Source organism: Castanea sativa, chromosome 11 (genome assembly GCF_040712315.1).
Source record: "Castanea sativa cultivar Marrone di Chiusa Pesio chromosome 11, ASM4071231v1".
NCBI classification, from domain to species: Eukaryota; Viridiplantae; Streptophyta; class Magnoliopsida; order Fagales; family Fagaceae; genus Castanea; species Castanea sativa.
Window position 1 is genome coordinate 38,882,158 of NC_134023.1, and position 21,220 is coordinate 38,903,377.

At 35.5% G+C, this 21,220-nt stretch overlaps 2 protein-coding genes across 3 annotated transcripts; one reads left to right on the plus strand and one right to left on the minus strand.

The window, feature by feature from the left end:
• Window positions 1–1,373: 1,373 nt before the first annotated feature.
• Window positions 1,374–3,564, minus strand: LOC142615763 (small ribosomal subunit protein eS25w). The gene is made up of 4 exons (XM_075788591.1): window positions 3,426–3,564; window positions 3,237–3,311; window positions 2,806–2,940; window positions 1,374–1,664 (listed from the first exon to the last, which is right to left on the minus strand). The coding sequence occupies exons 1-4, from the start codon at window positions 3,426–3,428 to the stop codon at window positions 1,551–1,553; spliced, it is 327 nt and encodes a 108-aa protein (XP_075644706.1). The 5' UTR covers window positions 3,429–3,564; the 3' UTR covers window positions 1,374–1,550.
• A 14,588-nt stretch (window positions 3,565–18,152) lies between these two features.
• On the plus strand, window positions 18,153–20,491 carry LOC142617330 (ferredoxin, root R-B1-like). Of its 2 annotated transcripts, none has more exons than XM_075790124.1 (2): window positions 18,153–18,291; window positions 19,782–20,491. In XM_075790124.1, the coding sequence occupies exon 2, from the start codon at window positions 19,796–19,798 to the stop codon at window positions 20,258–20,260; it is 465 nt and encodes a 154-aa protein (XP_075646239.1). In that variant the 5' UTR covers window positions 18,153–18,291; window positions 19,782–19,795; the 3' UTR covers window positions 20,261–20,491. The 2 variants fall into 2 exon arrangements, with proteins under 2 accessions (XP_075646239.1, XP_075646240.1); XM_075790125.1 differs by having other exon boundaries at window positions 18,186–18,318.
• Window positions 20,492–21,220: the final 729 nt, after the last annotated feature.

A 21,220-nucleotide genomic window follows, 5' to 3' on the forward strand; every position in this document is an offset into this window, starting at 1 on the left:
AAAAAGATGAAAAAAGAGATGGGAGTACCTCTGTGGACGGATGAGTTCTTGCAGAAGAAGAAGAAGAAGAAAAAAAAAAAAAAAAAAAAAAACACAAGAGGAAGTTGGAGAGCTCTGTGGAATGCTCTAGAGAATGGGAGAAGTGGCTGGGAAAAGTGAGGAAAGAAGGAAATAAAGGAAAGGAGTTATACGTGGGTGGAGGAGAAAAAAAGAGTGGAAAAAAAAATAATAAAAAGGGAAAGATAAGGAAATGCAGTAACGTGTGGAGGAGAAAAAAAAGATAAAAAAAAAAAAAAAAAAAGAGAATGTTATTACAATATTTTTACAATAAATTTTAAGTGGTAAATTATTATTAGTAAATATTGGTGAGAAAAAAATAATTTTTATAGAAAGAAAAAAAAATTTTTAATAGTACGTTCAAATTTTAATCAGTATTAATTTTTATCACAATATTTTCACAATAAATCTTAAGTGGTAAGTTATTATTAAATAATATTGGTGAGAAAAAAATAATTTTTATAGAAAGAGAAAAAAATAATTTTAATAGTACGTTCAAATTTTAATCAGTATTAATTTTTATCACAATATTTTCACAATACTTTCACAATAAATCTTAAGTGGTAGGTTATTATTAGCTAATATTGGTGAGAAAAAAATAATTTTTATAGAAATTTTTTTTTAATAGTATGTTCAAATTAAAATCAGTATCAATTTTTATCACAATATTTTCAAAATACTTTCACAATAAATCTTAAGTGGTAGGTTATTATTAGCTAATATTGATGAGAAAAAAATAATTTTTTTAGAAAGAGAAAATTTAATTTAAGTATATGAAGTAGTTGATTTAAGTATGAAATAAACTCCCTTATATATACATTGTCCTTTTTGGTAATTTATCTCTTAAACTGCAACTTTTATAAATGCTAGCCAAACATTCAGCTTTTTTAAAAAGCACTTTTTAACAGCTTTTACCAAACACTCAGCTTTTTGAAAAATCACTTTTTCATTATGCACTTTTTAAAAACTCAACTTTTTCATTATGCACTTTTTCAAAAAGCCCAACCAAACTCACCCTAAAGCAGCCCGCACAGTCAATTTGGTCACCAGTATTGAGAGCTACAAATTGACCATGATTTTAGATCTGATGAATAAACAAATGGCACAGAAAACTCTAATGAGTTTCTTGGCCAAGAGATTAAATCAGCAATTTACGTCTTAATAGCTACAAATCGGCGAACTAGTCCCTTACAATCAACATTCATCATCAAGAATTGAACGTTAAAGATCAAAACTAAACATTCCATGCACTTTTGGACCGTGCACAGCTTGCATATGGGAGAATTGAACATTGAAAATCTCATAACAAAAATAGAAACTGGGAAACTGATTATAATGTTACTTCCATGGAAAATTAAACTGAGTATGAAGTACAGAAGAAATTAAACATTCAAACTGCAAATGACGATAAAAGCTCCAACAAAATTTTAAAAAGCAAAGTTAAATGGAACAACTAGCTTTCCATATTCAACTGGAGAACAAAATTCTATCATTTAGGTATTGGTGGCCCTAGTATAGATTTGCTGACTGGAATGAGAAGAGATCATCCTGATCGCACCCCTTGCCATCAAATCCTTAATTGCCCTGCGTGCTAGAGATCCACTAATCTGAAAATTACAAGGCAGTATTAAAAAACAATCAATAATCATCATTTATTATACATTTAGCTTTAAACTAATGGCAAGCAAAGCAACTTGTCTTGAATACAAAATTCAAGGTAATGATCACAACGCTGCAGTTAAAACCGACACTAAAGATCTTTTTAAAAGTTTTGTGCCAAGGAGTGGGGGGTAAAGAGGGATTTGAACTAGAAACCTCCATTTCATTAGGTGCAGTCCCTAACCAACCTGCTACCTCTTAGGGTAAAACATGGCATAAAGGATTCAGTCCATGTATAGGAAAAAGAGGAATGACATGGTTTTATAACTTCTTTACTCTCTTCTCATCCTTTACACCATCTTACACATTCTCTCTGGAATGATGCCAATAGAAGTACTAAAGCTAATAATATTTTTAATGGGTAAGTTATACACACAGTGGGTCTTGAAGCATGGCATTAACCTCCACTTTGGTTTTACAAGGGAAGGAGGCAACAATAAAGAGAAAAAAAGATAAAAACAATCAGATCCAAAGGCACAGTACACATACATATTTTTTTATTGGTAGGTTACACATACACCTAATGATTTGATCACACCACCTCAACCTCCACCCATTCTTGTGGAAGGAGAGAATGCCTGTTTGAGCCATAGCTCATTGGCTACTTATTAAAACTCGAATAGCAGTGACATTATTAACAAAGGAAAGAAGGGAAAGCCCCAGTTATTAGTCTTGAAAATCTCATTATAATTGAAAAAGAAAACTCAAAGACTTAGATGCTCACATTTCCTTCATGGTAAAAAGGGACAGCCCACAAAAGATGAAACAACATTTTAAGAAAATACTTTGGAAAGCGAAGAATACCCAGATATTATTTGGAATCTATTACAGAGGCCTAAAAAGTCCTCAAATTCAGTATTTGACCATTAGAGCATGTTCCCTGTGTTTCGCTACTTGGGTTCGGAGGGTGTATATTAGAATTAGTGTAAAGTTTGGGTTGTATTACTCGCATGCTTGCTTTGAGGTGGTTGCTATTGTTACTACACTTTATATGCAGAGAATTCACATTAACAAGTACGAACAAATAAACATAAATACCAGCCAACAAAACATATACATGGCAACGAAAAAAGCAAATCTCAAACATACCCTCATGCGATCAGACAAGATTGAAGGAGTGACAAGCTTGTACTTGGGAGCTTCAACAAGAAGCTTGTCATAGGTTGCCTGATCAAACAGAACCATGTTGTTCACCTTCTCCTTTTGCTTACCCTTGCTCCATTTCTACATATAATAGCCAAAAAATAAAAACCCAAACAACCTCAAAAACCAAATTAAACCTCAAAACAGTACTACATAAAATATTCCAAATCTCAACACGAAACACCAAAATCATTAAAATTCCCAACAACCCATTGTCCCAATAATCCTTAAAATCTACAAATCCAACAAAAACCAAAACCCACAATTGGAAAACAAAACCAACGTCCTATTATAACTATCATATAGAATATAGATCGATAATAAGCCTTGAAAATACTGAAATTCGAGCCTAACTGTAACCCTAACCCTAAATTTACCTTCTTCTTCTGCTTGCCACCGCCGGACTTAGCGGGCTTGGAGGACGGAGGAGGAGCCTTCTCCTTCTTTGGTGCCTACAACATCAAAAACAAACAAACAAACAATGGAAGATGAAAAACCCAATTCCAGAAAACGATTTTACCAGGAAAAGAGAGAGCCAGGATGAGCAATAAGATTAGGGTTTGTACCATTGGGTGATCTTTCGGGATTGATTTCTAGGGCTTCTGGGGTTTGCCTGCTAGGAGAAAGATGCTGCGGAGCAAAACGAAAGAGTCAGTGGGAAAATAATAGGTTTATATAGTACTTTGTGTGGCTGAGAGATGGCTAGGGTTTTTGAGATGGAATGGGAGCGAGGTCGGGTGTTTGGATGCATGGACTAGGAAATGTATTTTCTAGAATAGGTGTATTCCGGTTTTCGACTATTACTTTTTTAGGTTTTTTTTTTTTTTGGTAAATCGACAGAATTAATTATTTTATTTAATTAATTAAAATTTGATTAATCAGATGTAGAGTCTGAAGAAAATTAATATTTCAAGAGTTAAAAAAAAAAGTGGGTGACTAATGGGTAATGTAAATTTGGATGTCTTAAATTGAATATTCACTGCACTATTGTTGATACTTAATACTCATTCTTGTAACACATTTTCTACGAGCTTGAGTCGTGCGAGTTTAACTTCCTTATAGGCCCAATTTATATATTATAACTTGCTTTATTATTTTAAACATGGCTCAAGTCTACATAACATAAAAAGAGTTTAAGAGTGTAGTTTTGAGAGCATGAGTAGACTTTTTTTTAGGCCTTCTGCATGAGTTCATATCATAAGTGTTGCAAAGTGGTCTAAGGACATTTGTAGCACCTAAGGTTCTTGGAAAGGATTTGGTAGCCAAAATTTTCACCCAATTGGAGCCTTCTAGCTCCTATTGTATGTCGCTAAACATTATAACCAATCTATTTTAACCCCTTTAGATTAGCTAGCACCCTTTCCTGACCTTGATTGTTAGACACCATTAAGACCAGCTTCCCAAGAACTAGCTAGGGAAAAGCAACTACTAGCCTTAGTACAAAACTTTTCATAAATTATGCTAAAAGGCGAATCATTTTTTCATCCAAACAAAAGCCAATTAAATAACCAGGCTAACATATATGGGGTCCAAAGCCTCATTTAAGAACACTCAAAACTTAGTATAAAAACTTGTCATTCATATCAAACAAGGCAAGCCATGTTTTGCCTCTGAAACCCTAACTATCAAACAAGGCAAACCATGATTTGCCTCTAAAACCCTAACTTCGAAACAAAATCTCATTCAACCATGAAAGAGTTACAAAATATTGAGGTATAAGGGTGAAAATAGTAGTATCAATGAGTCTTCTTTATCTCTTTCACCACCTCTCCCAAATTATTCTTTCTTCTATATGTGCAAAACAGTTCCAGATTTAATGTACTGTGCATATTTTTCATTTCATTATTATTTTGCACTATGATTTCATTCTTGTGATGCACCACTTGTTGGTGTGGATGTGTATTTCAAACACTTTTATTATTTTTTGCACTGTGATTTTGTTCTTATGATACACTACTTGTTGGTATGGGTGTGTGTTCCAAACATTTTTATTATTATTATTATTGCTAGCCATTAGGCAATAAAGGATAAAATAGTTGATGGGGTATGATAAAATATAACTCCAACATCGTCCATGGAAGTTGTCCAAGACAAGATCAGGAAAGCAAAGGTTGTAAGAACCTCGTCCATAAAAAGCTCATCCACGCAGGAAGATGCTTGGACGAGCTTCGCATGGTCAAGTTTGACAAAACCACACCGTCTCGTCCAAGGGAGCCATCAACCTCATCTTGAAGAAGGTCATCTATAGAGGAACGACCTTCCTTGGAAGCGAGGTGCGCTCGACAGGAGGACCCCTGGACGAGCCCTTGACACTTAGGAAAATTCCTGAGTGTGTACTACAACTCCTTATCACACGCATAACTTCCAGTAACCGCTATGTGAGAAAAATGTAACTCCTAAACAGTTATGGAAGTTATCCCTGAACCCTCACACCTCCTCAAATCCAAGGGAGGTTATAAGTTTAATAATTGTTTCTAGGACACTATATAAACGTTCATTCAGACCAAACAATGGTACGTTTTTATATTTCTTGAAAAGTTAGAACTCCAAAATTATAGAGAGAAAACTAACTTTGCCATCGGAGGGTTCTTGGCCGACAATCTCAGACACCTTTGATCATTGTTCTTTCTTTTTCAGACCATCAAGACAGTAAGTAGGTATTTCAAATCCGAAGCATCCAGCTTATTGATTTTCTTCGCATCATCAATAGTCATTGGAAAATAATGGATAAACTAGCCATTGGGCTTTTATGGGTTATTACTAACCAATAATTATAAACCATTATTATCATGAATAGCCTATATAATATTTATCATCACACCCCCGGTCACCTTTGATCATTGTTCTTTCTTTTTCAGACTATCAAGATAGCAAGTAGGTCTTTCAAATCCGAAACATCCAGCCTATTGATTTTCTTCACATGATCAATGGTCATAGGAAAATAATGAATAAACTAGCCATTGGGCTTTTATGGGTTATTACTAACCAATAATTTTAAACTATTATTATCATAAATAGCCTATATAATATTTATCATTGCACCCTGTCCTATGAGTCTTTTTTACTACTCTATATTTTCAAAAACACTATTTTATTCTCGTTGTTGTACAATTTTTTTTTCACATGCCACATGTCCTAATTTCATTTGCCCACTCACATACAAGCCTCATAAATTATTTTGGGCCCCCACAAATTTTTCCTATATTGAGCACAAATAAATATTCCCGTATTATTACCAAAATTGGGCCCACACAAATATTTCTCATATCATTACCAAAATTGGGCCATAAAGTTATACCGTCTCTATAAAAATCTCAAACTCATTTGTCTACACAACACCCTTTACAAAGTCCATTGCTACACGACACCTATTACAAAGCATGTTGCTACACGGCATCCTTTATAAAGCTTGTTGCTACACAAAACTCATTTCAAAGTCCGTTGCTACACAAAACTCATTACAGAGTCCGTTGTTACATGACGCCCTTTACAAAGTCTATTGCTACACGACACCTATTACAAAGTCCAAGAGAAACACCTGGTAGTATTGATCAAAGCCCAAGCCTGCACCTAGCAATATTTTACAAAATATTGAAAATATTATTAAAAGCCCAAATGCTACCTTTGGCGGCAATATCTTATTAAAAACCCAAATATTATTTTGGCAACATTCTACAAAAAGCCCAATACTAGTTTGGCAACATTTTATCAAAAACCTAAAACTATTAATTTTTGGCAAACAATTATTCTATTAAAGCCCAAATATTATTTGGGAAAAAATATTATAAAATGCTTGTGGGGGGCGTAAAGTAGGCCTGTTAATCAAGACTTGTTGTTTTGATTTATGCTACAGTTTGCTCACACAATTTGGTTTATAGAGGTGGGATGCAAGGTCAAACCCGTGATACCCATTATGTAAGATGAAACAACGATTAGAGGCAAATTGTATACAAAGTGAAAATGTTCAACTAGAATTTGTATAAAAAAACAACTAAGTGTTCGTCCTAGGGTTCAGTTCGACGATAAAGATGCAATTTAATGGTTTTTCTCTTTCTCTCCGTTTTTTCCTCCCCCTGATCTAGGTGCTTCTTGGCTTTATATAACTTAGCCAGGATGCATCTGGGCCTTACATTTGGAAGGCAATGATCAACTATCTTGATACTTGTCCCATCAGGAATTTTTTAGAAGGTTTTTACACTTGGGCAGTTGCTGTAGTAACACTATTTACAACCATTTTTCCATTAATGCGGCAAGCTAAGTGGCTGCAGTGCATTTAATGCGGAGGGGATGACCATCTTGTACTTCCTTTCTCCTCTTCCTGGTTCAGAATTAAGTTTCCCTTGTTCACCCTTAGGTTGCCCTATGCAGCCTCTGACTCTATCCTTTGGCCACCCGGGGTTAGGCAAGTGTCCTCGACATCCTCATCGGATATAGTTAGGTAGCCTATGTGTGAATTAAATACGTACCTTCTGAAAACAATCTGACTATGTCTCCCGAGGCCCCCACCATATGAGTTTGGCTTGCCATCTAGGTCCTCTCCCCCCCCCCCCTAATGCTCAAAGCCCAAAGTTAATAATTTTTGGCAACAACATATTTTAGCATGCTAAATTTCCTAGCAAATATGCTAACTCATGGGAACATAAATTATTTATGACATATTATCTGTAAGGGGTAAAAGCTCTTGAATAAACATTTGGGCTTTGGGCCTAGTTGGCTGGTATCAGTTTGTTTTAATCAGGGCCTCTAGGCCCATAAGTCAGTCTGCATTGTAAAGGTTCGAGGAGTTGTCCGAGGAGGAATGTCTCCTCAGACAGGCTCGGCAATGACCCTGGGACTTGCTAAAGAGGTTAGAGGCAAGATCCTGGAAAAACTGATGGGTAAGAGGGTGATCCAAGCACCCTTTAGAAATAAGGATGTGTGAGAAATATCTGAGGAAAAAGTTGCTACCACCACATTAAAGACCCTAGATCTATCTCCCTGACCGCATTAATGAGGAAATGACCTTTGAACAGTAGAATTCAGCCTTCTTGCTATTGTTTGAAGACTTCAAGAAGGTGGCAGATGGGACAAGTATCTAAGGGGAAGATTTGTATGACACGTGGATGAACCAATGAGGAAGAAGAAGTATATAAGGAGACGAGAGAGGAAAGAGAGGGGGATCTGCACTTTTTGTCAAGGAAAAATAGGAACTAAGTATTGTAAACTTTGTCATAGAAAGAGAATAGATATGCAAATCGTCCTCGGCTTACGTCCGAGGAGGTCCCTTTGTCATATTCGTTTATCATTTGCACAGATTGTGGCTCTCTAGCCTGCTAATCAAACTTCCAACATCCCGAACCTAGACTTCCAAATCCATACTCTACAAATTTAATTGTATAAGGCTCATTGGGCCTGAGCCCAACACTTGTTTTTGGGTCCAGGTACAATTGTACGCTTACATTATCCATCTCATAAAACTATTTTCTACAAAATTTATGGGAATTATACTTACTTTTCCCACAAAAAATTTCAAATACAAAAGTCCATGTATATTACAAACCCATGGCAAAATTATTTATTTTGTAGGAATTTGTGAGCCCAAAAGCTTAATAACAAGGCCCAACTGAAATAATCCAGTCCATGTGCCAAACCTCAACAACTAAAGTTCGTGTGGATGACTAAAATGGTTAGGCCGATTACAATTCAATTTTAGCACAATGAGACTAACAGTTGGAACCCACCACAATCACCTTCAACTTGTGAAATCAGGTCAGAGGGGGCCACATGTTAAGTTGAGCTTAAACCCTTCCTTGGCAAGCTAATTTCTAATGATGTTGACAAAACATAAAGGTTGTGTTGATGCATGAAGGTTGAAGTCAGTCATCTCCTCTCTCTTTCCAACAAATTTGGTTAAGAAGCTAAAGGAAGCCATAACGAGACCTAAGAAGCTTTTGGAATTACTACTAAACAGCTCATTATTTTACTAAAAATATGTATTATTTGGTTCATGAACCAAGCACATAAAGCCTAATGGGGAAACTTAGGGAAATGTGGTTTAGAAGGCACCAAGGAGATCTCTGGCAGAGTTTCTAGCAAAGGGCTCCAGGATTAACACATGGCTTGGGATAACACAATCTGCCCTAAGAACTCTAATATTAGCAACAGATAAACAAGATCACTAGCCCTAATACATGCTCTAATTTCATTGGCTGAGTATTATCTAGCATTTAATGCTAAGTCAAAACCTCCAATTAATATTACCTAAAACAACAAATACTTCTTAAAGCTGGACATAGGAATACTTGGTCAAATCCTAGAATGGATCTTTAGAAGATTTATTGCTAATTGAGACAAATTTAAGTTGAGATTCTTTGCTAAATACCCCTTGAATCAGCTGTAAATAGAGCCCCACATCAAGACACACCAAACCACAAGAAAAGGACTAATTTCTCATAACTTCTCTACTTAATACCTTGCTCTAATTATTTTCTTAGCTCTTAAATGAGGTTTTAAGCTCCTGAGTTCTTAGTTCTCAAGTTAGTAAACTAAGCTCTTCAGTCCTTGGCTCATAAATACCCCTCACACTACTACTCATAAATACATATCCATCCTTAGCAAAAAATCCCAACAATATAGCTAAATACTCTCTTATTACTCATTCATACTACCAAAATGACCCTTACTACTCACTACACATACAAATATTATGAGCATATCCTAGCATAAAAGTAATCTTGCTACGCTAGCTGGAATATTTCTCTCCCTTCATTTCACACTAAGCTTTCTTCATCATTTGTTATAATGGATCCCATAATATTTGTCTATTGCTTTACAATTGAAGGCTATAATGTATTTATTACTATAGAAATTTTCTGTCATGTTATTATAATGGAGGATTTTCTCTCAATGGGACCTTTAGATAATGACTTTGGAGATGTACACTCTACTCAATTTATGAAATCACTAATGTCTAGAGGTTTATTCAATTTTGTCTTATTTTACTGCTGGAATATTTTATCACTGGGATGTTTCTTTTTGTTGTGGGACTTTCCATTTGTGCTCACTTTTTTGCTGTTGAAAATGTTTTGGGTCTTTGTCGGGCCTAACCTAAGCGAAGAGCATTAAAAAGGGAATTTATCAAAAGTTTCACTGATAGCCTTTGGGCCATGCTTCAAGCCCATTATCGAGTCTCGGTTTGACCCCCACCCAATTACCACACTTTTGTCGAAGGTAAAGCTTTTCGCACCTGACAATTTTCATTCTCTCTCACATATTTTTTCTACAATTTAAAATTATCTTAAGGAAAAGCAATAGATTGTTCTTGAACCTCCATAAGTGGAAGTGCCTCCATCACGAAGATTTATATTATAGTCTAATCTTGGAGGGTTGTTTAGCCAAGAAAACCAATCATACCAAGTTTTACTTCCAGTAGCACGAATCAACCTTGAAGGACGATGCTCTTTGTACGATTCTATAGCATTGTGAGATTGTTCCTCAATTTACATATATTTATTTTCTTATTTCTATTGTACATTCTTGTTAATTATTTAGGATAGTATTTGTTGTATCAAACTTGTTTATTTACTAAAATATTTTCAACACCACTAAACTTTAGTCACTTAGTATTTGAATTTTGAGCTTGAATCCCTCTATTTAACCACATTTTGTGGGCTTGTTCTAGCATTTCAACTCTTGTCTCAATGTCTAAAACAACTATTACTGTTAGAAACTAAAAAGAATATGGAAGGACACCCAAAGCGATCATGTCCCTCTGCATACCTCAGGATAATTGTATCATCCAAGAGTTATGGAGTAATGGTTTGAACTGTTACTTTGCCCCATTAAGCCCACTATCCCACTCAATATTAATGGAGTGGTGTGTATATAAACACTAAGAGTGGTACCCACTGCACTGAAACAAAATCAGTATTTTTCATAGTGTTTGCAGAGTGTTGTGAGGCTCTTAGATTATGGGTTATGTTTGCATCACTTTGTATGTGTTTGGATCCGGATTATTTTGCGTTTGCATTTTCAGCGTTTCCTCTCTTTTTTTTCTTTTTTTTTATGCATGCATCTCAGCTTTAGGGGACAAAAGTTACTATTCACGCACTGTTCATAGGACCCACAACCACTTTATTTAGAAAAAATATTTAAAATGTGTCTCACCGCACTATTCACTCATTTAAAAAATATTTTGCTACAGTATTTTCAGTTTTCAGCAAAATAAGTTGTATCCAAACGGACCCTTAGTAGTGTGCAACACCGTCAGAGATATGTTTTTGGTTCGTGGTTTATACAAACTGGAATTCAGAATGAGTTTGAATTGCTGGTCTGCTTGGAGGCTAGTTTGGATAGCGTAGAACAATCTTGAAACTCCTATGTGATCGTTGATTTAGGCCAAGAGAGGTATGCCGAAAAACTAATTGTTTATATTCTGTTGCAAAGTCTCTATTTCTTACATTGGTATTAGAGCCTTTATAGGTTGTTCTCGATGTTATATGCATATATGATTAGTTAAAAATGTGTTTTATGCTTAATATGCTATGAAATTTCATGCACCTCACATGGCCTTTAATGGCAAAATTTGATTCAGAGCATTTGGTGCCTTGAAATTAATATATGTTGGTTATATTACATGTATTAATATCTACCTTAAGTTTCGTAGCAAATCTCCAAGTGTGCCATAAGATATAGTTTGACAAAACTTAGAACACCAAAAATTTAAGGACAAACTGCTCCTATATGATTTCTATTTGCAAAATATGATTTCATATTATGAATCTATATGTTATAAGCTTTAAATCGGTATATGGTACGTTAAAAATGGATTTGAAATGAAAAAGATATAAGTACTTGAATTTTCTGTTTTAAACCGAATTTTGAAGGCTCGAGGTTGAAGACAACCAATTCCAACAAAACCAACTCTCTAGCATAGTGTACAAAGCTTGTTAGCTTTATAGAGGTTTGTCCTCTACATAAAGCACTACATGGAGTCCCACTCGCCTAGTACAGTTTACATGGATTATTAGTATTACAGTTAAACACACAAAAATGCAGAGTGAAATACATGCATCTAACGTAACAAATATATAAATCAATAAACTTTTGAGGATAGTAAACACAAAACCAGAAACGGTTATGTTGTTTGGCTGTCATTCAACCTACATGAAATTGTGTTTATTATAAAGCATTTGAAAATAAGATGGTGGTGTCATAAATTTTCTTGTGGCTTGAAAGTTTTTTTTGCTTGTTTTGGAATTGCTCTTAGGCGTGTAGCATGACATGTGAATAATGTTTCTAGTTTAAATATCACGAAGATAAAATTCTTGGATTTAAGGGGTGGCTGCAAATTCCAATTTACTAATGATGATGTAGCCCTGTATTGGTGGTGTATATATTTTTAAGAAATATTGAATGATATGGAATTAATTGATTGATTTAATTTTTTAAATCATTCAATTCCGTTATTATTTCTTAGTGAAATATGGTATTAAAAATATTTACACAATGTTAAATATTATATTTAATGTGACAAAGCAATAATTATTTCTTAGTGAAATAATGAGATGCCTATATGAACTGCTCTCATGAGTTTAAATTGTGATAGCATGTTTGACTTAATAGTTAATTGATAAAATTGGTAAATTATTTTCAATAAATATTTTTTTGTAAATATTAGAATTGAAATATGGAATCGTGGGAGTATGGTTGAGTTGCGTTATCTCCCATATATAATTTTGCACAAATAGATTATAATAGACACAGTGGCGCAAGAGATGATTAAGAAGCTTAGTGAATTTTTCGATCTTGTGACTTGTATTATCTAAGCTTATTTTAGATCCAATGTCAAAAATTTTGAAATGCATATGTAATATCTCATTTGGGAAATTTTGTAGACAAATGGCTTCCAAAGGTACAATTGTTGACTTTAACAAAAGAGAGAAACTAGATGGTAAAAATTATAATATTTGGCACTACAAAATTCAATATGTGCTAAATGAGCAAGAAGTCTCGGAGACTTTGACTAATTCATTGAGTAAACCTAATCAGGGAAGCACTAAGCAACACCAACGTAATCTTGCTATCTATGAAAGTTGGCGCAAGAAAGATTTGTGTGCGCGCTTTACTATGTTGAGTAGCATGCACAATGATCTTGGTAAATTTGAGCAATATACAACTGCACATGACATGTGGAAAGCTCTTAAGCTAAGATATGAAGGAACATCAGCCACTAGACTGTGTGGATTAACAATGAAATTTGATTCATATAAAATGTGCTCTAAACATACGATGAACTAGCATCTTAGGGTGATGTCCTCCATGATTCGAGAGCTCAAATCAGCTGGAAACAACCTTACTGATGAATAAGAAATCCAGGCAGTGATTCGTTCACTACCAAGTTCATGGGAGACCATGTGTCAAAACACGACACATAGTGAGAACAACAACACATTTAATGATGTGGCTCATCACTTAGAACTTGAAACTAAGCGCCTTGAAGTAGCCAAGTTTATTAATTTTATGCACATGGTTGAGACTAGCTTGGGTAAGGTCTAAGCCTAATGCAAGCAATTTGATTACGCTTTTGGACAAGAGAGACCTACTAGGCCACCGCCTAAAAATGCTAAGTTTGTCAAGTGCAATACTAGAGGAAAGCATGCAAAGAAGGACTAGTCTAAGTTGACTTGTTATAACTACAGAAAGAAAGGACATTTTGCTCGTGATTGCACTGGGCCAAAAAATGTAACACTTATTCCTACATCTCACCATGTTTTTGTAACAAGTCATGTCTTTGTTGCTAATTCTGGTCCTATGTGGACTGTAGACTTAGTAGCAACAAAACATGTAGCAAGAGATAGAGTAGAATTTGTGGAGTATCGCTGGATTCTTGTTGGGAGTAGAGACATCAAGGTGGGAAACAGAGCTAGCGTGGACGTACTTGGAATTGGTACTTACAAGCTAGAGTTGCGAGGTGGTCGCACTCTGTTACACTACGATGTATTGTATGTTTTAGAGACTTGGAGGAACTTACTTTCACATGACAAATTTTGAACGACTAATTGTCACTTTTACATAGACCCACCACTTAGAGCAATTGCATTAGTGGGTCTAAAATACAAAAAAGTGCACAAATATACACAATATAGCATAAAAAACATAAGCATTAGACCTTGTAAAACTTTGTAAATATCTAAACTTGCTACAGTAACCATACATATATGCACGGTTAGAGCATTAGCATCATGTATGCGTAAAATTTTCATTATATTTTACAATAAAAACCTACTTTTTTTTTACACAATCATTTTTGCAAAAACACCCGCATAACTACATCAGATTTTCTATAATTCGCCCTCTTTTATTTAAATAATACTTTCTCACATTTTTTTTATTATTTCACATTTACCCATACACAGTTCCACCACCTTACCGCACATTCCACTTCTTTGAATACTCTTTCTCTCTTTCTTTTTCTCTTTCTTCTTTCCTCTCTCTTCTTTTGCATTTTATCTTTTTTCTTTCTTCTTCTTCTTTTTCATTTCTTAAAAAAAAAATTCTCTCTCTCTCTCTCTCTCTCTCTCTCTCTCTCTCTCTCTCTCTATATATATATATATATATATATATATATATATATATATATATATCAAACCAGTGCTTTCTTTAAATCTGAAAAAATTTCTCTCTACCAAACCTCCATGGCTCAATACACTCACACTTTCTCTCTCATGGCAACGACAAGCATTTCATGGTAACGTTGGCTTGGGTTTTGAGTTGATTTGTATTTTGTCAAATGGGTTTTCTGTTATGTTTGATTTTGAGATGATTTTGAGTTAGGTTTGTGATGATTTTCATTAATTTTGGGTTGATTGTGTTTGGATTAAATTGCTGTTGTAATGGGTTGGTTGTGGTGGTGGCAGTGGTTGGTTATTTGTAATGGTGGTGGTTGATGGTGGTTAGTTGTGGTAGTGGGTGGATGTTGGTGGTTGTCTTCGTCTTCATCTTCGTCTTGACATTAAAGAAAGGGTGAGAGAAAGACTGACAAGACAAGGGAGAGGAAAGAGAAAAAAGTTTAAAATAATAGGATAGAAAACTATAGTAACCGTGTAAATATGCATGGTTACTGTAACAATTTTGCATATGAAGTATGAACAGTGTTATAAATAGATTGATGTGGGTAGTTTTTGAACAAAAATGTGTTAAAATGAACACTTTTTCTATTTTGCACCAATTATGCAAGTGCTCTAATTGTAACTTTGCATCTTATTGTTTTATTAAATTTTCAATTTGGCTCCTTTTTTTTTCTCTCTCTCTCTCTCTTCTCCCTCTGAAATGAACTCAGACTTCTTCTTTCCTCCTTCATCACCTTTTTCCTTTGTCACACAATGACACAACCACAAGGACAAACCAACATAGAGACACACAAACACATCCACATAGACAAACCAACAGATGTGGTGGACCTTTTTTGTAATTTCGGACTAGGCTACCTCCTGCTATACTAGGCCTAAATATTTTGAATTAGGAAGTTGGGACCGGTCCGATTGTAACCCACCTTGGTTCGGCTTGTGCACAAACTATGCCCCGTTTGTCAAGATTTTTGATCACATGCCCATGGTAAATGAAGCTACTATGGGAAAGTTATGATAGACAGATATAATAAAAATAACAAAGGAAATGTATTCACTATCTAGACAAAATAAATAAAGGGGGTAACAAAAGACACCCCATACATAAAACAGCAGAATTAAATGGAGAAAAGATAGTAATAAGTTTTATTGAATCAAAGAGTAGAACATCAGTCTGTCATGCCAAACTATATTACAAGGCCGGAACCAAGAAGGAAATCATTTCCTCAATGCAAATAATCTCCCTCCAAAAAAGAAATTAATTGTTTTGAGGGAACGATGTTAAATGGTTTATGCCCAGAAGAGTCTTTTATTTTTAGTAAAGAGTAGGGCCTTAAAGGGAGAGAGGGGATCAACCTATTTGGTGCATGCCTGCCATTCTATGTTCTCTCATTTTTGTTCTTTCTAATTCTCATTTTCTTTTCTTTTCGTTTTCTTTTCCAATACTTGCTTCTTTGTTGTGATTCTTTCCTAGAGATTACTATTACTCTGTTCCTCCTCCCCTTTGTTGTGCACGGCAAGAATCCCTTATATAATGCCTGCCGCGGCTGGCTTTCACTATTTTAACCTTTAACCACCTTTGTCTGGTGTGAGTGTCCTTGTCGACCATTCCTGATTAGTCAGTTGCCCAGCCAGCACCACTTACCTATGCTGGTTGTGCCATTCCACATCACCAGACGAAGAGAACAATTTTGTTTGTTTGCTTGCCGTGGCATTCTTACCTGCCACGGTGTGGGTGCTCTCTCTTTCTCTATCCCTCATGGCATGTACTTATTGGTTCCAACTCATCCTTACTTCTTTTGGGCAGTATGTTATCCCAGTAGGACATTTCTCCCAAAAGAGCCTGAGTAGAAATTGCAGAATAGGTTTTCCCCTCTCTCCATCGCCAGACCATGCCCTTTTACCTCTGACCCATGACTCACCACTTGCTGTATTGGTTGGGTACAAGCTGGTGGTGTCTGGGCCTTGTGCGTGCTTCACTTCTATGTTCATCCAAAACCTACCTGTTGCTCATGTGTTTGCCACGGTCTAGAGGCTCATCTACACATTCTGCCTTCCATCCTTGACTTCTTACGGCGTAAGCTGTTTCTTGTTTTCTCATTCTTTATTGGCTTGCTCCTTTTAGGGGTTGAGCTTTGCTTGATTGTGGGTTTTCCTTCTTTCAGGACACTCATTTGCTTCTTCCTGCGGTCTTGCTATCATTTCCTGCTGCATCACTCTGCTATTCCTGCTGTGATGTTATTTGGCCCAAACCTGCTAGGCCTCTTTGGGTCAACTACTTATTCCTTTTTTGATGAACTAGTATGATCATTGGGCTTTTTACTACATTACTTGCGGGCTCCTGTGTCCCATTTATTTCCTTTTGGGCATCCTCGGTCCTTTCTAATTCTGCGTTCCCATGGACTTTTACTAACTCCTTGGGGCTTCCTCGGCCTAATTACTCTATCCTTCATCCTTTAGGGCTTATGGACTTTCCATCAACCCCTTACTTTCTTTACTAGCATTACTTTGGGCCTGCTGTGGCTCATTCGCACTTTTCTACATCACATATTGCCCATGGGTTTGCTACTTCTCTCTTTTAGGGCATTTTTAGGCCCGTTTGCTTCCTCAAAATCCATTTGTTTGTTTTATGGACCTATGATCCATTATTTTTGCCGCTTGGACTTAATGACTTTTCTATCCAATTACTAACTTTCTTCTGCTCATGTTGTTGGACTTCTTCTTTCTACTGGGCTTCCTAAAATGATAATCAACAACAGATAGATAGCATTGTTGTGAAATTGACACACCAACACATACAAATCGGTGCTAGTGGCTTGTGGATTTGTTGATCAATGTTGATGGCTTATGAATCAGTGGCAGAGATGTCGTTTGTGAGTCAACGAAAGTGGATCGGTGGTAGAGATTAGTGTTTATGGGTTGACTAGATCGGTGGATCAGTGCTTGTGGATAAGATTGGTGCTTGTTATAAGGAAGGACATTTGAGAGAGAGAGAGAGAGAGAGAGAGAGAGAGAGAGAGAGAGAGAGAGAGAATTTGAGTTTGAGAGTTTAACGAGATAGAGAGAAAATAAAAAAAGATAGAGAGATAAGGACAAAATACTAAAAGATAAAATAATAATAAAAAATGAATAAAAATGATTATTTAGATAAAAATGGTGTATAAAAGATAGTTTGATGGAGTGTTTAGTAAAAGTGAGCATGTAAAAAAAAAAAAAAAGTAGTTTCTTATACTAAAATAGACAACAAATTTTATACATACTGATGCTAATGCTCTTATAATCGATCGTGTGGACAATTGTGTAAAAGTTGTGAATCATGTGGCCTTAGAATTTTTCATTTGACTAAAACATTGGTGGGGTCTTAACTGGAAAGTGATTAGGATGCTTTTATGATCACGGGGAAGCCATCGTCCAACCTTTTTTTCTACCACCAACAAAAGAGGAAATTTTCATTTGGATTTTAGATCCGGGAAGGCACCGACTCTCTCCACCAACCTTTCCATTCCAGCAAGAGCAGAAGAAATACAGACTAGTGTACTATACAACAAATCTAAAAACTCCCCCAACTTCGGTCCCGCACTGCACGACACCCAAAACGTCACTTTCCAATGCCAACCACAACACCTCACTCTCACACACTTCACTGTTCTGTCCATATATAATATAATAATAATAAAACTAAAACTAAAACTAACACATCAGTGTTCACAAAAGCACCCACCACCATCTTGTTTTTTAGGGCACTCTCGGTCGCAGTCCTCACACCTGGACTTGCCGCCCCCCAACACACCATACTAGGATTCTGATCCGATTCTCACATAATCTTGTAAGATCTTCTGCTCATCTTTTTTGGGTACTTATTCATTTTCTCCATCTCTTTAATATTGCTCTTTTTGACTCTTTGGATTCGTTTTTAAAAAAAAAAAAATCTTTGTAGTCCATATGGTTCTGAAGTCAAAGGATTCAAGTTTGAGATCAATATCTTGGATTATTTCTGTAATGGTCAAAATTTTGCTTTTTTTTTTTAAAATAGTTAATACTTCATACTAATAGGCGGTGATTTTTCTTCAATGGTTAATCTGCTGCGTTTTTAGTTATGGGTCTATTTTGTTGATGGAAATTATCTAATTGATAGTATGTCAAATCTGTTTTTTTTTTCCCTTGAGGGTCAGTTAGTTTTGGCAGAAATTTTTTCACTCTGTAAGTTTTAGAGGCAAAAAAAAGGAAGAGTCTAAACCTTCATCTATCTAGGTGGAGATTTAGGGGCCAAAAAAGAGCTTTAAGAGCTCTAAAGCTATTTTCAGAACATAAATAGTGTGTCTGCAAACCCACAAAAAAGATTTTAAGTGGTGCTTTAAGGCTAATTTTACTTTTCATGATATATAAATCAAGTGCTATTCATTGAAATTTGCCAAACACTCAGAACACTAAAGAGTGTTTTTTCAGTTAATGCTCTATATCGCAAAAGCTCTACTACTAAAGTTGTACCCCCTACAACAATGTCAAACAGTGAAACAGGCACTTAATTCCGAACATCCTTTTAAAAAAAAAAAAAAAGTTTTTGTTTTAGATAAATCAGAAACCCCCTTTTTTGTTTAACGAAATGATGAGAAGTGTGTTATTATCATTCAAACTGTGTTTTCTGGTATTTCTGACTTCATTGTGCTTGAATTGCTTGTTGGACATGATATGAAATTGATTCAAGATGAGATTGACATTTTAAAACTGCAAGTGGTAAATGAAGGTTGTTATTAAGTGAGCATCGCCATCTTTAGTCATATAGAAGTTGTCACTTATTAAACTGTATTTCTATTATTTGAAATGCAGCAAAGTTTGTGTGACTAGCTGTCAAAGGAAATGGTCTTGTTTTTAGATATAACTATGACAAATTATTGGGTCATTGATAGCCTCCATCAAAATACAGAAGTATTTTTCAGACAAGATGCTGTAACTGGTTGAATAACATCTTGGTGCATATGTTTCTAATTTCTCACATGGGGATTTTCTACCTTTTTGCATGCGAAAAGTTGCTTTGCTAGATTGACCTTGGGCCCTGGCTAGGTGAGGGGGTGGGGCAGGGTTGGGCTAGATCTTAGGTTCAAGTAAAGAAAAACTATGAAGAGCTTTCAAAATGTGCATCCTTATGCATAAAACAGAGGCTTCTTTTAAAATATGAAGATATTGAATGCCTTTGCATTTGTCCTTCAAAACTCAGAAGTAGGCCTCAAATATAGAGTTATTTGCTTGACTCAAATATTTGTATATTTATTATTATTATTATTATTATTATTATTATTTTTTTTTTTTTTTGTGAAGGTTCAAGTGTGGATATGTCAACTGTGAGTATGTCGACTGTGAGAGTCCCAATGTCTTGCTTGCCCAAAATTCCACCCCCGAGCAGATCCTGCGCCTTAATTAAAAGTCCATCTTCCTTTGGTTCTGTAAAGAGTGTCTCCAAAAGATTTGGCTTGAAGTCTTCTCCATTCAAAATGTCTGCAATGGCAGTATACAAAGTGAAACTGATCGGACCAGATGGTGAAGAGAATGAGTTTGATGCCCCTGATGATGCTTACATCCTTGACTCAGCTGAAAATGCTGGACTGGAGTTGCCATACTCGTGCAGGGCTGGGGCCTGCTCTACCTGTGCTGGGCAGTTGGCTTCAGGATCGGTTGATCAATCAGATGGATCATTTCTGGATGACAAGCAGATGGAGAAGGGGTATGTGCTGACCTGTGTCTCATACCCGTCTTCAGACTGTGTGATACACACACATAAGGAAGGTGATCTTTACTGAGTAATGTTATGTTCCTAGCCTGTTGATGACCCTGAATGGGGATTATGGATTTTTCCGAGACTAGTATTTTTTTTGTGAGCGACATGGTAGTGTGGCTATTTAGTTTCAGTGCTGCTATTTTCCTTAGTCTATGCAGAATTACTGTTTGATGACAATCAATCAGTAGTGTCCAAGCATGATTTCTTTGAATGTTGATCAACAATAATGAACTGATCTGGTGTACCTTAGAAAGCTCTCCATGTCGCATAATGTGAATATGACTTTGACTAGGCTTAACATTGATTTGAATGGGCATACCCCTAGAATCAGATTGAGATTTTTTGAAGTTTAGGAAGGGAACAATAAATTTTGGGAAAATGAATAGGAGATTAACCTGCTCATGTCGTGTGAAAAACGTGATGTTTCATACCTGTATTGACACTAACCTTTTAAAGCAATTCGTAAAGATCTTGATCCACAAATAAAACATGGGAAATCAACTAGCAACTATACCTATGAACCTCGCTACTCAAAGTAAAAAAAAAAGTAGCCTTATAAACGTTGGCTTGATGCAATTGATCTGGCCACATCTTGTGTTTGTCCAAAGTCCAGACAACAACTAGTCATTAATGTGGAGTAAGTGTCAATGAATAGCTCAAATGACACATTCTTCTCATGTAATAAGATTATGATTTCAAACTTTAACCATCTTTCAGTCGTCAATATACAGAGCAAGTGTCAATGAGTTATTACTCAAATGACGCATTCTTAAAGTGGAATGTGTGAGATCTTGCGTTCAAACCCATCAAGTGTATGTAAAAACTTTGTCCGTGTACTTGGCCTACTGGCTAAGCAAATGCACTTTGTTCACATTATAATATGAATTCGTACAAAGTATTGAATTACTTTGTTCATAAATTTATATATTTATATATATATATATATATATATATATGTATATATATTAGCAGTACTTTTCTA

Bases quoted from the DNA above. Each gene is read 5' to 3' on its own strand.
- LOC142617330 (XM_075790124.1), top strand. From the start codon at position 19,796: ATGTCAACTGTGAGTATGTCGACTGTGAGAGTCCCAATGTCTTGCTTG.
- LOC142615763 (XM_075788591.1), bottom strand. The intron at 2,941-3,236 runs GTAAATTTAGGG...TATTATATGTAG, and splicing joins GTGGCAAGCAGAAGAAGAAG to AAATGGAGCAAGGGTAAGCA. The intron at 1,665-2,805 runs GTATGTTTGAGA...TGTAATTTTCAG, and splicing joins TCTTGTCTGATCGCATGAGG to ATTAGTGGATCTCTAGCACG.